This window comes from Dunckerocampus dactyliophorus, chromosome 5 (assembly GCF_027744805.1).
Source record: "Dunckerocampus dactyliophorus isolate RoL2022-P2 chromosome 5, RoL_Ddac_1.1, whole genome shotgun sequence".
Lineage (NCBI taxonomy): Eukaryota > Metazoa > Chordata > Actinopteri > Syngnathiformes > Syngnathidae > Dunckerocampus > Dunckerocampus dactyliophorus.
The window spans coordinates 27120280-27135996 of NC_072823.1; the positions used below are offsets into that span (position 1 = coordinate 27120280).

General features: G+C 42.6%; 1 protein-coding gene across 1 annotated transcript; it reads left to right on the plus strand.

Annotated features, from left to right (window-relative positions):
• The first annotated feature begins 7910 nt into the window (after positions 1-7910).
• avpr1aa (arginine vasopressin receptor 1Aa) lies at positions 7911-15079 on the plus strand. Its single transcript, XM_054777534.1, has 2 exons — positions 7911-8978; positions 11129-15079. The coding sequence occupies exons 1-2, from the start codon at positions 8114-8116 to the stop codon at positions 11410-11412; spliced, it is 1149 nt and encodes a 382-aa protein (XP_054633509.1). The 5' UTR covers positions 7911-8113; the 3' UTR covers positions 11413-15079.
• Positions 15080-15717: the final 638 nt, after the last annotated feature.

The following is a 15717-nucleotide window of genomic DNA, read 5'->3' on the forward strand; positions in this document are numbered from 1 at the left end:
GGAAGAAGACACCTGAACCACTGTGCACATACAATGCTACGTCTAACCATTCTTACATTGGCTTCTGACTCTTCATTTCTGGTGAGTTCTGGTGAGTATTCTGTACTCACTCATCATCAAACTGTGTCTCTGTCAACTATTTCATCAGCTATTATCAATTTATTACCATTATAAAGTTGGTTGTACATTCAACAAATGTATTGCAACTGACGTGAAACGGATGAGGCGTAGGATTAAATAATTTTTGCTTCTTCCTACTCCTTCTTGGACATGCGGAATTATGAAATGTGTTATGTGTAATTTGTGTGCATGTTCAAGATGAATTAAACCATTACCATTGGTATTACCGTTACCATTACCATAACATTTTTAGCGTAAATAGTCAAACAGAAGTGACTATCCGGTGTTATATAATATTAAAAAGAAGGTCAAAAGCTTAATTTTGATGAAAAAAAATGTACTGATTGTGAACCATAAACAACACAAGATGGCCAAGTCGGCACCCTGGCAGCAGCAAACTGTGTTCTTTGAAACTTTTCAGCTATTGTTGTTACACGTCAATACTTTCAATTGATTTTCAAATGACATACCGTAGTCCGGGGCCGCACGGTGGTCTAGCGGTGAGCATGTTGGCCAACACAGTAACAGTCTGGGGATGGGGAAGATGTGGGTTCAATTCTCCCTTGGGCATTTCTGTGTAGAGTTTGCATGTTCTCCCCGTGTGTGCGTGGTTTTACCCGGGTACTCCGGTTTCCTCCCACATTCCAAAAACATGCATGTTAGGTTAATTGGAGACTCTAAATTGTCCATAGGTATGAATGTGAGTGTGAATGGTTGTTTGTCTATATGTGCCCTGCCATTGGCTGGCGACCAGTTCAGGGTGTACCCCACCTGTCGCCCGAAATCACCGGGGATAGTCTCCCTGCGACCCTAACGAGGAGAAGCGGTATAGAAAAAGGATGGATACCGTAGTCCTGTGTGGATTGATTTTAAAAGCTACCCTGTCCAAAATGCTCAATATAGAAAGGAACAGCAGCAGATTTATTGAAGCACTCATGATGTTATCATATGATAAAAAGTAGATGGTGTGTTTACTGAAAGACGGCCAGTGTGTACCGTCAGCCCCTTGGGTGAACTGTGACTTATACAGTATAAGATAACATATTACAGCAGCAGCTGCTGTTCAGTGTCCTCACGGCGTCCATAAAACTAACAGATAATTCAATGTCCTGTTTGCACCATCTCGACAAAAAGACATTTTCCTTGCATACAATGCAAAGACTGTATGAGATGTGCTTCTAGTTGCTGTTATGAAAAAAAAACAAACTAGGAATGTCATCGGGTATCTTGTAAAAGACCTCGCAAGGTCCCTTGTTACGCACAAATTGGACATGTTTTTCATCGGACAGTGACAGTATAAAGGTCGTTTTAATGAGCACAGAATGTACCATATAGAACGCACAGGCCGTAGCAGAGGTATTCTAATGCATGAGGTGCTGAATAACCCACACAGCCTCCATTCCTTTCATGCATGACATAATATAGCCATATGACATGAAACATACATGGAATTCCTACCACATAGTGAGGAAAGAAAGTGTGCAAGGGCCACTTTGATGTTTTGTAAACTAAAAGCTATGCTAGGAAGTGCTACAGTATATATTTCCAAAAAAAACTGCATGTCAGCTTTGTGATGTTGGTGAAAAAGCCTATTAGTAGTATACCCTTCGGTCTCTGTGCTGTTTTTTTTTTTTAAAATCTTTAAAATTTATTTTTAAATAATGTTCATAAATTTTGTTTTCGTAATATTATGACTTCATTCCCATCATTTTACAACTTTTTCCCCAACCTAACCACAAATTACAACTTTATTTTGTTTTGTTTCTCATAATATTATGACTTAAAAAACAACGACTATTTTTTCTTTAATATTTCAATCTGTGCTACTAAAATGACATTAGTTTTCCTCTTAAATTTATTCTTGTAAGTTCTGACTTTTTTTTCGAAATATTCAGGCTGTTTTTTCAATTTCTGCTGTTCTTTTTTTTTAAATTGCCAACTACTTCAACTTTCTTCATGTCACTTTTTCTTGTAATTCTGACTTTATTCCCATAGTATTTAGACTTTATTCTCCTATAACTTTTTCCGCAATTAAATTTTCCAAAAATTACAACTTTAGTCGTTGTTTTGTTTGTTTTTCATAAAATGATGACTTTTAAAAAAGTGACATCTTTTTTCTTTAATATTTCAACTTTATTTTACTAAAATTATTGTATTTTTCCTCATAATATTATAAAGTCATCCTCGTAAAAATTGTGACCCTTCTTGTTAGATTACAAGTTTTTTCTCTTAAAATTTTTACGTTATTCTTGTAAAATGATTGTTTATTTGTTTTAAGTTTTCTTTTTAAATGATATTTTTAGAATGTGCCGCGGGCCAATAAAGAAACAGCCACAGGCGACACTTTGGACACCCCTGCTCGAAATTCACTTTTTTTTTGCCCACTTCACTACTTTATCGTTGTTTTAGTCAGGCACTTCGACAGTGACAGTCCGGGGTCCTGCTGTGGACGACTGTGAGGAAGTTAGAAAGTTAGAAAGAAGAAGTACGTACTCAACAAGCTTCTATTTTGAGAGACGGTTGTTTTAGTGAGCGTTCTGTCCCTTTTGGTACGGTTACCAATACGGTTAGTCCTGAGTGTTGATTTTTATTAGCTGCGATGCTAACTGGGTTAATCCGATACAGTGAAACCTTGGTTAGTGTCATTGATCCGTTCCAAAGAGTCCAACTCAAACCAAAACGTACTCCCATATTTCCCATTATTTCCCATAAGAAATAATGCAAATCCAATTAACGTGTTCTGGACGCCCACAAATGTTAACACAAAACAGTTTTTGATAGTTGCAGATGCAGAAAACAGTTCAAAACGCATGTAAATGGCGAAAGGGATAAATGAACATGCAACGTCATTTTTACCTTGATTGAAGACTTGATTGTTAACAGAGACACCTACGAGTCAGCGGCGAAAATGTTTGTGTACATTTGACGTAAACTGAAAAATACGCTAACCGAGGTTTCCCTGTATTTACTTGAATTACCTCTCAAGCCGTGAAAAATGATAACTTTTTTTGTTATTTGGGAAAAATTCAGTTTTATTTTTTTGCCAAATAAATGACCATAACATTTTATGACATAAAATTGTGTACATTGAATCGGTGGGTGGCTGGCCCTTGCATCCTTCAATTCTGGCTGCTGGACATCCAACCAGGATTCTTTATCTTGAAGAATAATTAAAAAAAACTAAACAAAAACAAAAAAACATAGTAGTGTATGAGAGGCTGTTAGACCGTGAAGAGAAGATCAACCTGATGGAAATCATTCAGACAGGCTGCTCCGGCTATACAAGAGACATAACACATATGATTCCCGTGATTCCCCCGCCAAGCTGACCATCTCCAACATCTTCATGCTGCGTGGCAAATAAGACCAATCAAGCCTGCAGCTTTAATTAAAGCACCTCCGCATAAAGCTTCCATAAACAGGAGATGAGCGGGACAAATCTCTAGTTGGACAGGAAGAGGAACACATGCGGACTCTCGTGGGACTTGGAACAGAAGCCAAGGGCTTCTGTGCTCCTGACACACATATCATTGAGGAAACTCCATTTAAGCCATTTCGACTGGCCAACAGGAAATTATAAGGAAGTGGAGGCCACAGGAAGGGCGGGGGGCCTCCTGAGGGCAAGGGGTCCAGTTTGCACTTTATGCGGAAAAGGAGGCACGTCTGCATGGGGAATACAATAAAGATCTTCACTATCAGCACATGGATCAGATGAATTTACCGGATACCCACACTTAAGCATACATTATTTGCTCCGGCTGTGTAAACTATCATTGATTTACCATTTGTTGTGTTTAAAAAAAAGTTTATAATTTACTAAATTTGCAAAGACATTTGAACTGAAAAGGAAAAAAAAACTGCTAGAAAGGTCAGAGAATTAATCCAAATATTACAAAAATATCATCATGCCACCATGAAAAAATAACAATCAACAAAGTTGGTCATTTACAAGATTTTACTAGACACGTTAAATATCAAATCATAACAAATCATAAGTCATAATACTGTACAGTGTTTATCGCAGGGGATAGGTTCCCAAAATATCCCGCAATAAGTGAAATCTCCCAAGTAGCCAACTGCATTTTTTTACAATGATTATACAGTCAAACCTGTCTTAGCGGCCACCTTTATAGAATGGCCACCTGCCTACAGCGGCCACTGAAAGATCCCCCGCAGCAAATTTACATGTTATAGACCCTGTGTATAGCAGTCACCTGTCTAACGCAGCCAGCTGCCACCCATTTTGTCTCCCATGGTCAATATCTGACTGCATATAGCGGCCAAATTACCAACTCAAGTAGAAGCTTCATGCATGAAAAAGTTTAGTTTTTCAATCAATGAAGGCGTCGTGTGTAGACTTTAATTACTGAGTCCTAGCTCAGTCACAATCATTCACAAGATCCACACAAACTGTTAGTTGTTCCACATAAAAAAGCCGTCTTCTTTTGAGCTTGCTATTTCCTGGTCAAACATGTAACTTTAAGAGCATTTGCACCAAAACATTACCGCAAAGTAGGCTGGGAACAGGACGTGCTCCCAGCAACGCTACAATAAAAAAAACATACGCTAGCATGCATGCGGCAGCGGGAGCAAAACTGAGTTCGGTTGTACTTAATTGAAGTATTTTAGAATGTACTCACGTTATTTTTCATCAATCCTCATCCACAAATCCATCAAAGTCCTCATCTTCTGTATTCGACACAAAAAAAGTCTTCTTTTCCGTTCGCTACTAGTCTGTTAACTTGTCAGTGTTATTCAGCTCCGAAGCAAAGAAGGAAACTTCTCCTGTTGCTTCTGCCAACTTTATTTATTGAACGCGGCCACCAGACAGCAGCTCAGAACACACACACATCTCTCAGCATCGTCTCTCCTTCCTGCTTGCCCACAAGGCAAAGGTTAAACAAGCCCCACTCCATAGCTGTCCAGCCAATGCCTGTAAGAAATGACACTGTTTATTTCCTGGTGTGCACTGGTCAATACTGTAATGCCGCTTGTTGTGGGGAAGGAGAGACTCACGTCGCCGATGCACTTTAATGACTTTATTAACAGCGGAGAACACTGCAGGACTTTACATCCACGCCAACATAAACACACTTCCCAACTCTCTCGAAACTCACAGCTAGCACTGAGCCTAGCTCTCCTGCTCGGGACGCCCACCATCACTTCCCGGCACTTCCTGATGAACTAAAGCTGTAATGACACTCTGCCGTATAAAAAGTAAAATATTAAAAACAAGCGTAAGACATCACTACCACAGCTTTGTTCTGTGGGTCGTGGATAATAACAAGCCTCGTAGTGCTGTACAACTTTTATCCACAGTCCCACAGTGCCCTCTACTGGTCAAAATTATTTTTTCCCTTTTTTTTCCTTTTTTTTCCTCTACTGGTCAACATTCAAACTGGACGCCAACCTGTCTATAGAGGCCACCTGTCTATAGCGGCCACTTTTGCAGACTCCCTCTAGTGGCCGCTATAGACAAGTTTGACTGTATATGTTTTAAGGCTGTAAAACCCCTCACCATACACGTTATACACTTTTCTCAGACAGGCAATAACATTTTCTTACATTTCTCTCTTGCTTAAACACTCTCAAAAAAGTTCAAACCTTCGTTTGAATTTTAATGATCAACCTTAATGATCAACACAAGTCTTAAATCTTCTCCAAAATGGACGGTGCGGCTTATAATGCGACACGCCTTATGTGTGCACTGAGTTCCAAAATCTGTAAATGTTGTTGTGTGGCTTAGATGAGCGCTCCGCTTGACTGACTGGGAGCATTTCCTGCCGACACGCTGCTTAAATAGAGGAAAGGCGGACGTGACTGAGGACAGCATGCGAACGTAAAAGGGGGAATGGTGCGCATGAAAGAGGACACAGGACATAAAGGCACGCACCCAGTAGGTACGTACTGTATATAGTGCTGGTATGTGCATTGTGCAAAACATCGGTTTGGCTAGGGACCCCTGAAAATGGCACCGACGAAGAGACACGCTTAGGAAGCACAGTTTAGTTTAAACTGCAAGCTATCAGTTACCCGGAGGAACATGGGAATCGAGCAGCCGCAAGAGAATTCAAGATCAACAAATCCATGGTTGGCAAGTGGAGGAAGTAGGAAAACGAGCTTTGCCAAGTCAAGAAGACGAAGCTGGGTTTCCGTGGAGGCAAGGCGATGTGGCCTGAGTTGGAAGACCAACTCGAGCAATGGATTCATGATCAAAGAACAGCCAGGAGAAGCGTCTCTACAGTCACCATTCGACTGAGGGCAATAACGCTTGCAGAAGAAATGAAAATCGAACATTTTCAAGGAGGTCCGTCTTGGTGCTTTCGTTTTATGAAATGGCACCCTCTGGGCAAGGTCTACCGTGGCGCAGCAACTTCCTTTGGATTACAAGGAAATGCTGACCATCTTCCACTCCTACTGCAGTAAAAAGATTGCCGACAAACACATCCAGCCCAGTCGCATCACCAACATGGACGAGGTGCCGCTCACTTTCGACATCCCGGTGAACCTCACAGTAGAGAAGAAGGGGACCAGCACGGTAGCGATACACACAACAGGGCACGAGAAGTCGGCTTTTACTGCTGTGCTTGGTTGCCATGGTAATGGACAGAAACTGCCACCTGTGGTGATTTTTAAGAGGAAGGATTGTGGACGTTTGGGCTAATTTGTCCGCTTGCTCGAGCTTTCGCAAAAGCCGGCATCATTTCTGAGGAGCCGCACGGCAACGAGACTAACTCTGACAATGACGAGAGGGAACCTGGCGTGTTTGACGGAGAACTTGCCCAGCTGTTCATTTATGATACAGAAGATGAGGAATTTGTGGATGAGGATTGATCAAAAAATAACACGAGTACATTATTAAATACTTCAAGAAAGTAATCCTTGCAATATTACATCTGTACTCTAGGACAATGACGTTTCTCGTATAACATAACATTACGCCTTTTTTGCTTGAAAAAAATTACAACTCCATTGGTTCAACCTTATTCTTGTAGTACGTAAACATTCGCTTGTAATATTAGGAATTCTCTTGCAAAATTGTAACTTCCTGTACAATAACCGTTTTTATTACGTGAAATCCCAGCTTCATCCTCGTAATGTAACGACTTTATCCGGTACACTGACTTCTCGTGGACATTTAAACTTTTTTCTCAAAACAGTAGGCCTTTTTTGCTCATAAAAAGTACGCCTGTATGGCTAAAATTAAGACTTTAGTTTCTCCTTTCTCGTTAGTTTGATTGCACCTGAACAAAAGCAGAACAGAGTTCATGGGAGAGTTAACGCGAGCAACGGCTCTTAATGCTCCAATTAAAGCATATTTTGAGTTGGGGGCTCATCATGCTGTGGTGAGCTAAAGTAACTGTTACTCTCATAATATGTCAACATTTTCTTGTAACGTTGGGACTTTCTTGCACATTTACGTCTCTATTCTGACAATATTCTCGTAAAAGAACGACTACAACTACTGCAGTATCGTGTAGGCCATGTTTTACCTGAAGACTACGTCTCAAAATGTCAACTTTTCACCTGTATACTTTTTGGACTTAACCTTATTCTGTGAATTGTTACAACTTAGTAACTTTGTTGAACCAGCTCAGTGCCTGGATTGCATACTTCAAGTGGTCCAAAGTAGGCACCTTAAGGGCGTGCGTCTTCATTTCTTGCAGCGTGTCAACTTTTACCAGCGTGAAATATGATTCGTGTTTAGAAACTCCACAGCAGCAGAAGCAGAAGCAGAAGCAGAAGCAGAAGCAGCAGCAGCAGCAGCAGCAGCAGCAGTGTATTGGGTGCCTCTCTCGCCTCTCCCCGGGCGGACTCCAGCTCCTTATACGGCTCGGTGGGGCACCTCGCGTCAAGCAGCACCAGGGTCCAGAGGCGTGTGTGCGTGTGTGTTTGAGTGTGCGCGCTCAGAGAGACACACACACTTCCACTATGCGCTGCTCCTGAGCAGGCGAACAGCCCTCCACTTGCAGCCCCACTTCGGACCCACACCATGGGGAGTCCCAGCAACAGCACCGACGTCCTCCAGAACGCCTCCGACCCGTTCGCGCGCAACGAGGAGGTGGCCCAGATGGAGATCCTGGTGCTCAGCGTCACCTTCGTGGTGGCGGTGGTGGGCAACGTGAGTGTCCTGTTGGCCATGCACAACACCAAAAGGAAGATGTCTCGCATGCACCTCTTCATCCGCCACCTGAGCCTGGCCGACCTGGTGGTGGCCTTCTGCCAGGTGTTGCCTCAACTCTGCTGGAAGATCACGTACCGCTTCTACGGGCCGGACGTCCTCTGCCGCGTCGTCAAGCACCTGCAGGTGACGGGCATGTTCGCGTCCACTTACATGATGGTGATGATGACGGTGGACCGCTACATCGCCATTTGCCACCCTTTAAAAACGCTGCAGCAGCCAACGCGGCGCTCGTGCGTCATGATCGTGTCGACGTGGACGTGCAGCCTGGCGCTCAGCGTGCCGCAGATCTTCATCTTCTCCCTCAGCGAGATCCAGAACGGCACCGGGGTCTACGACTGCTGGGCGCACTTCATCGAGCCATGGGGTGCGCGCGCCTACATCACCTGGATCACCGTGGGCATCTTCCTGGTGCCCGTGGTCATCCTGGTGGTGTGCTACGGCTTCATCTGCCACAGCATTTGGAGGAACATCAAGTATAAGAAGAGGAAAAGCGCCGCCGGCAAGGACGGGCTCATCGGCAAGAACTCGGTGAGCAGCATCACCACTATCTCCAGGGCCAAGCTCAGGACCGTCAAAATGACCCTCGTCATCGTGCTCGCCTACATCGTGTGCTGGGCGCCCTTTTTCATCGTGCAGATGTGGTCGGTGTGGGACGACAACCTCCAGTTTGCCGGTGAGTGTCGGAGGAAATTCATTTTACACTTTAAAAGCTCTAATTACACTTGCAGCGACGCATGCTGCCGCGCGTAAAAGCCTTACGCACTTGTATTTTATGCACGGCTTTTACGCGCCGGTTTTGAGGGGTCTCCAAATCAAAACAAGAGCCCTCAGGAGAACGAGGACCACCACCAAGGCTTTAATATTAGTAAAATATCAGTAAAAGACTATCCAGGGTCTTAATAGCGTTAAAGGAAGTAAATTTAACTGCACCCAAAAAGATTCTATAAGCACAATAAAGCTAATTTGGATTTTCATTTTTTCATGTCCATGAAAGCGTTCTACATGTATGCACAATGAACTCAAACCAGATCTAACAAAGTCTGAGTTATCATGTTTGGTTAAATTAGTTTATGTTTATAAATCTAAATTGGTGTGGATGTGCAAACCAGGTCAGAACCAGGTCAATATTTTTGACAATGATTTATCTGACCCTGAAAGGTTGATTATTTTGACCTTTCACCCATTAAAAACTATAAGGATGTTTTTTAAAAGTACATTTCTATACTCAACAAAAATATGAAAGCAGTCATTTAGTTTGTGCTCCCATTTTTCAAGAGCTGAACTAAAAGATGTAAAACCTTTTGTATGTACACTAAAGGGCTATCTCTCTCAAATATTGTTCACAAATCTGTGTAAATATGTGTTAGCGAGCATTCATCATTTGTGATCCATAATCTAGCCGCCACACCGGTGTGGCATATCAAGATGCTGATTAGACAGCAGGACTATTGCAGATGTGTGCCTTTCTTAAGTTTAGGATACAGTGAATAAACTACTTAGCTCGCTAGCTTGCGAATGTTTAAAGCCATGGCCGTCTTTTGTGTCCCTGCCGTGGTCCCGTAGGCTGCGCATTACAGTTGAGAAATCTGTTATCAACAAAAAATAATAGCAGTGCAAAGGTGACTATAGGGGTGTTATCTCATGTCTCCAGGGCTCTAATAATGGTAAAGATTGTATTCAAAAAGTCATAAACATGTTTTCTATACTCTAACTATGAAAATATTTCACTTATTTAAGATTGAACCCTACTTGGTGGAAATTCACTTATCGCGGTCGGGTCTGGAACCAATTCACCGCAATAAACAAGGGATGGCTATACATGCTAAATTACTCAAACGAGCGATCAACGACCAGAATACGCAGGGCGGGGAAGGGGAAAGCCGACAACCAAATATCACTTTGGTGAGAAAAATACTCGATTCACAGGTTGTTATCTGGGAGCGCTTCATGTATTCCATCGGCAATGGAAAGCAGTCCCCATTTGTTTTAAATGGAAACTTACACATTATAGTTAAGTGAAGGGTAACACAACACATAAGCTTAAGTTTAACTTCAAAAAACGTGCAAACTTAAGCCTGAAATCCAAAACTTATTATAGCACTTGGAGTTAACAAGAGTTATTAATCTGACATAACTAATACGAGTTGTAGATTTACAGTGTGGCTAAAACAACAAGATTTCAGGAAATGTTGGTCACCCGGATACCTCCACATTACATTTAAACTGCACATTTTTGAATGGTCTTTTATTGTGGCCAACCCAAGGCACACCATGAAAAATCACGCTGTCTCATGAGCATCTTGATAAGTCACACCTGTTGGGTGGATGAATTACAAATTCTAAATGCTCAATAACACAGATTTAGACAGCCTGGATAACTTCCTGAGCCTGCAGCATTTGCGTCGTGTGTTTTTGGGGCGTGTTTGTGTTTTTGGCCTTTGCAGCATTTTTCCTTCGCATTTGTTTTTGATGTTGCAGGGTTGATATGATTGCAGCAATTTTCCCGTTGCATATGTTTTATGGTGTTTGTGTGTTTTTGGTTTGGGATCATTTCTGTGTTTGGACGTTGCTGCGTGGTTGCCCCTGTGGCCACCGTAGTTAACGAAAGGTGAAAAAAATTAAAATATGTAGTTCCTGCAATTCTAATGTCCTTTTTTGGAAAAATACATACGTTTTTAGATTAGAGCCTCAAGATCAGTAAAAATGGCTGTTTAAAATATTTGCTCTCATGTTACAGCACCAGAGGACTCAACTCAGACAGACAGGCCTGCGAGCCAAGTGAATCAACTTTTTTTTTTGCTTCCCCCTCTCTCCATCCTCCAGATTCCGAGAACACGGCAGTGACGCTGTCGGCGCTGCTGGCCAGTCTCAACAGCTGCTGCAACCCGTGGATCTACATGATCTTTAGCGGCCACCTCCTCCAGGACTTTGTGCACTGTCTGCCCTGCTGCCACCGCATGAAGGCGGACTTCCGCAAGGAGGACTCAGACAGCAGCCTGCGCCGGACCACGCTGCTCACCAAGGCGACCAATCGCAGCCCCACAGGCAGTTCTGTCAACTGGAAGGAGCTGGACAATTACCCCAAGTCTTCCGCTCAGGTCGAGTGAATGTGCAGCCTGGCAACTGTTTTACGGGCCTGTGGAATGGAAAATTTAAGGTACACAAACACTGAGGGTGCGACCACAGGAGTGGGAATGGGTACCCTGAAACAGTCGTTCCTGCTGAGGCATTGTTTGATTTGTCGTGCCCACCAGGATGTTGGAGACAATTGGGGGAAATAAAACAAAAGACCCGTTAATAATGCTACTAATGCATCATGGTGTCATATCGCCACAAGTCGTTTTACAGCATTCCGACATAGCTCACATGAATGACGTTCCCTCGCCGTCGTGTGAATGCTGAGAGACAAGCCAATGCTATTATAAGAGAAACCTTACCACTAACACGTTTGTCATACAACAGAAACTGCTAAATGCTAACTTAGTTAGCATTGTCATTAACAGGAAAAATGTGCAATCTGTATTGGGCATAGCGGCGCAATTATTTAACAGTTCTGTAAAGGCTATTCATTTTCTTTAGCCTTTTTTCCTGGTTCTTTGGATCACATTGCTACTGTAGAAGTATGAATGTCTAGTATCAATCACACAATGAAAAAAAATAAGAGCAATATATTTGGTTAGAGCTCTGGACTCGAGCATCAACAAGGAAGACTGACGAATAGCCCAGTATGAAAGCACACAGAGTCTACATAGAGGTTGCCACGCCCCTTTTCAAAGTGAACGCTTGTGTAGAAAGCACAGCTTGTGTGAATGAGAACAATGCATGCATTGTGTGTCTGCCTCTTCTCCAGTAGTTTTCCATCAGTCATATGTAAGTGTCGTGCAACTCTGATTGTGCTATGTGAGTGTGGGTGAGTGTGGGTGTTATGAAGACCTCTATGGGAAAGTAGACTTAGACTGACAATGCACTTATTATTAGACTGAATCTGAAAGTGTAATAATAATAACAATAATACCCATCAGTTTTGAAATTCTTGAATTTTTCCACAAGAATACCAACCCAATCACGCTCATCCCCTATGTTGCGAGCACGCTGTCATATGTGGTGATATACTGTACAGTCGTGCATACACTGTTTAAGTCCTTATTTTGTTTTATTCATTTGTCAACATTTTGATGCTGCAGTTGTCTTGTTGTACCCTAAATGCTCTAAAAATGGCCAGGTGCGTTTTTTTACTAAAAGCACAATAGACTGAGGTGAGGCCAATTTTTATGAAATGTGCAAATTCAATTGTATTAAGTTCATTTTTGACTAAAATGATCTAGAGTGCATGAGAAAGTGGAAAAGGAAAACGTAATTCTCTTTCACCACATGGTCGTTTATTGACACGTGTGTTGCACAACACAGCAGCAACAGGACCAATGTTGTAATAGCCAGCCAATGAGTACACAAGCCAGCATTATTAGTGTTGAAGGGGTTGAAGGAGTTAGTGAAAAACTACATCAGGGGGTTGCCTACAGCCACAGTCATTGTTTTTTTTTGACCAAGTGCTAATTAGAGATCCAGGAGGTAACTACAGTATATGACACTCACCTCTGAATAGGCATTACCTGCAGCATTTACGGTAATTTTATCTGTCCACTCTTTTACTACTCTTTATTACTTTTGCTGTACCATCTCTCATTGCTGGGGGGCATATATTCATGGTGTCTTGGAATTGCTGTGACCTACTGTGGTGTATTTCTTCCCCCAGCACTTACATTCCCACTATTCATTTCTTTCTTTGGCGTTCTGGCCCGCTTCTCTCAGCATTCACGCGTGATTTTTTGGGGGGTGTGGGGGGTACTGTATGTTCTGGTTGCTTATGGAAGGCTACATTCCAGCTTTCAGTGGTGATAACATCTTCCAGCAGCACAGGGCAGCTCGAACACCCTTTTTCCTGTTCGTCAAAGTGTTTACAAAGCTTAAAACCCACATAGCAGCCACGAGGTGTTGAAAAGAACCGGACCTCATCCTTCTTCATGAACACTCAGAAACACCTGAAGGGACCTCTCCTTTGAAGGATGGCCACTTTTGATTTGCAGTTTCACCTTTTTTTTCACCTTTTTTTCCCTTTCGATTTTGTTCAAGGTTTCGTTTCACGTTGCAGCAGGGGTGCCACACCTCCTGACCCCGCACGTCCCTCCCATGACTTACTCGGTGTTGGAGCTCACACATTCCTCACACGCCACGTCAGCTTCTTTCATTCAAGGCATTCTGCCCCAATAGTTGGCTGGGTGTGTGACAGAGAATGGGGGTGTAGTTTGGGCTTCAGACATCCACTATTTCCTGCACATGAATGTGGCATGTTGCACTGTAAATGATGCGTAGCTCCAAAACAAGTGACTGAGCAAAAGTCTTAGGCCACCATTGGATTTGTTGCATGCGCAAATGACCATACAGTCCACCACTCCAAAAAATGCACAACTGGAGTTCAAGCTTCTCATATGACCTCAAAAGTCAAAACAAACAAAGTCTCTTCATGCGCAATCATCCATGACACGTCAGCAAATCTCATGATTTTGCTTTTTCTGTGGTGGCAAAAATGGAAAAGTGTGACGACAACCACAGAGCCAGAACACAATACATGAGCAATATAATTAATCAACATAAATACACTTTTGATATATTGTTGTGATCTTTCTGCATTTCTCTGCCACAGTGGGTCGCATTATTTTTTTGGATCTGTTTTTGCACTGGACACTCTTTATCCTGGATTGGGACCGGCACTGTGCATCGCAAAACAGCTGGATGTTGGGGGCCCTGACTGGGAATCCAACTTGCGCCGTCTGCACGACAGGCAGCAGTAAATACGCTTATTACATACAACACATAACAACAACACAATAACAGGCCACTAGGTGACAGTGTCGTTGTACAAACACCTTCCGTTTTACTTCATTTTATTTACATGATTTCCTATGGGAAACAACAACTTGGAGCGATCCTATAACAAAAAGGTTGCCTACAGCCACAGCTGTTGATGCCATTTTTTGTCCCACCTGGAAAACCCCGGCAGTTATTTACTTTTGCCAATGACGCACCCGGAGACGACAAGAGATTCTGTGACTGATTGAATAGAATAGAATTTTATGCTGATGAATCATACCTGTCAACCTTCCCATTTTCCGTGGCAAACTCCCGTATTTTGCCCTTCTTTCTCGGTGCCCTCCCGTTTGAACATTTTCCCATATTTTCGCTAGTGGAAATTGTAGTGGAAAGACCTATTTTTCTTATTTTCCCTCATTTTCCCTTATTTTAAAATGCAAATGTTGACAGGTAGGCTCTTAATAGTGACGCCATCGCTCATCGGATTCAAACTCAATCAAAGAAGAAAATGTGCGTCTCGTTCAGGAGCGGTGAGCAGTGAGCAATGACTTGATACCATTTTTGTCCCCCATAGTATACAACAACAATGTGCACGGTTCCATTGATGCCACAGTGTACAGTTTTAACCAGATCCTCACCAAACTTGAATGTGCTCTTCTTTGGTCTGCGTACCGCCGCTCTGCAAAATTTTGTGGAAATCTATTTTGTATATTGTACAAAATCCTCCCAATGTCAAAGCGACTATGAAAAATGGTGGGCCAATACTTTTGCAGACTTCCAGTGTGTAAAAAAAAAAAAAAAAAATCAAGTGTAAAAAGGAGTAATATATGTCAATTGTACGCCTCTGTAACGGCTTATGCTCATGTGAATACCTTTGCAAATATAAGTTGGAAATGTACAAGCTGGCTGGCTGGCCTCCTGCTTTCACACTCCAGTCACAATCTCCATCATGGCGCAATTTCACGGTGTTCTGTGAAAAGTTGACTCTGGCCAATGAGCATAAAAATAATCAGCCGAGGTCTGTTATTATGAAACAGTTTGACCCTTGAGTGCCAAATGATTGTGGAAGGGGAATGATACGAGAAGCCGGACGGATACACAGTCTCACTCCCATGATAAAACAACATCTGAACACATAGTGCCAAGGCCTGCTCTGTGTGAGCAGGTATTAAAATACAACGCTCCCATGATTTATTCCCAATGGATGACGTTCAATTACATTTCCATTTCCTGTCTTGGTAGTTTGTTAGCTGGAGGCTTCCAGTGTGGTGGCGGGGGTTTCCTACCAGTGGCCAAGCGACAACCCCAAACAGTTCTCATCAAAGCGTTGATACGGGAGATTTAGCACGTCTTGATGATTTGACCAGGCCGCAAGCCCAGTTGAACTTTTCTCGTCCATTATCGGCCGTGATCCTTCAAACACTGCCAAGCCAGGAAGTCTCTCAGACTGTCTTGTGCATTTTATTTAATATTTCTGCAGGTCTATAGCTGTAGCTGCTATGAATAAATGAATATCTATTATGTTCCACAACGAGGACCACAGA

Excerpts from the sequence above, each read along its gene's own strand:
- avpr1aa (XM_054777534.1), top strand. The coding sequence starts at position 8,114 with ATGGGGAGTCCCAGCAACAGCACCGACGTCCTCCAGAACGCCTCCGAC. Across the intron at positions 8,979-11,128 it reads CGACAACCTCCAGTTTGCCG|ATTCCGAGAACACGGCAGTG; the intron begins GTGAGTGTCGGA and ends TCCATCCTCCAG.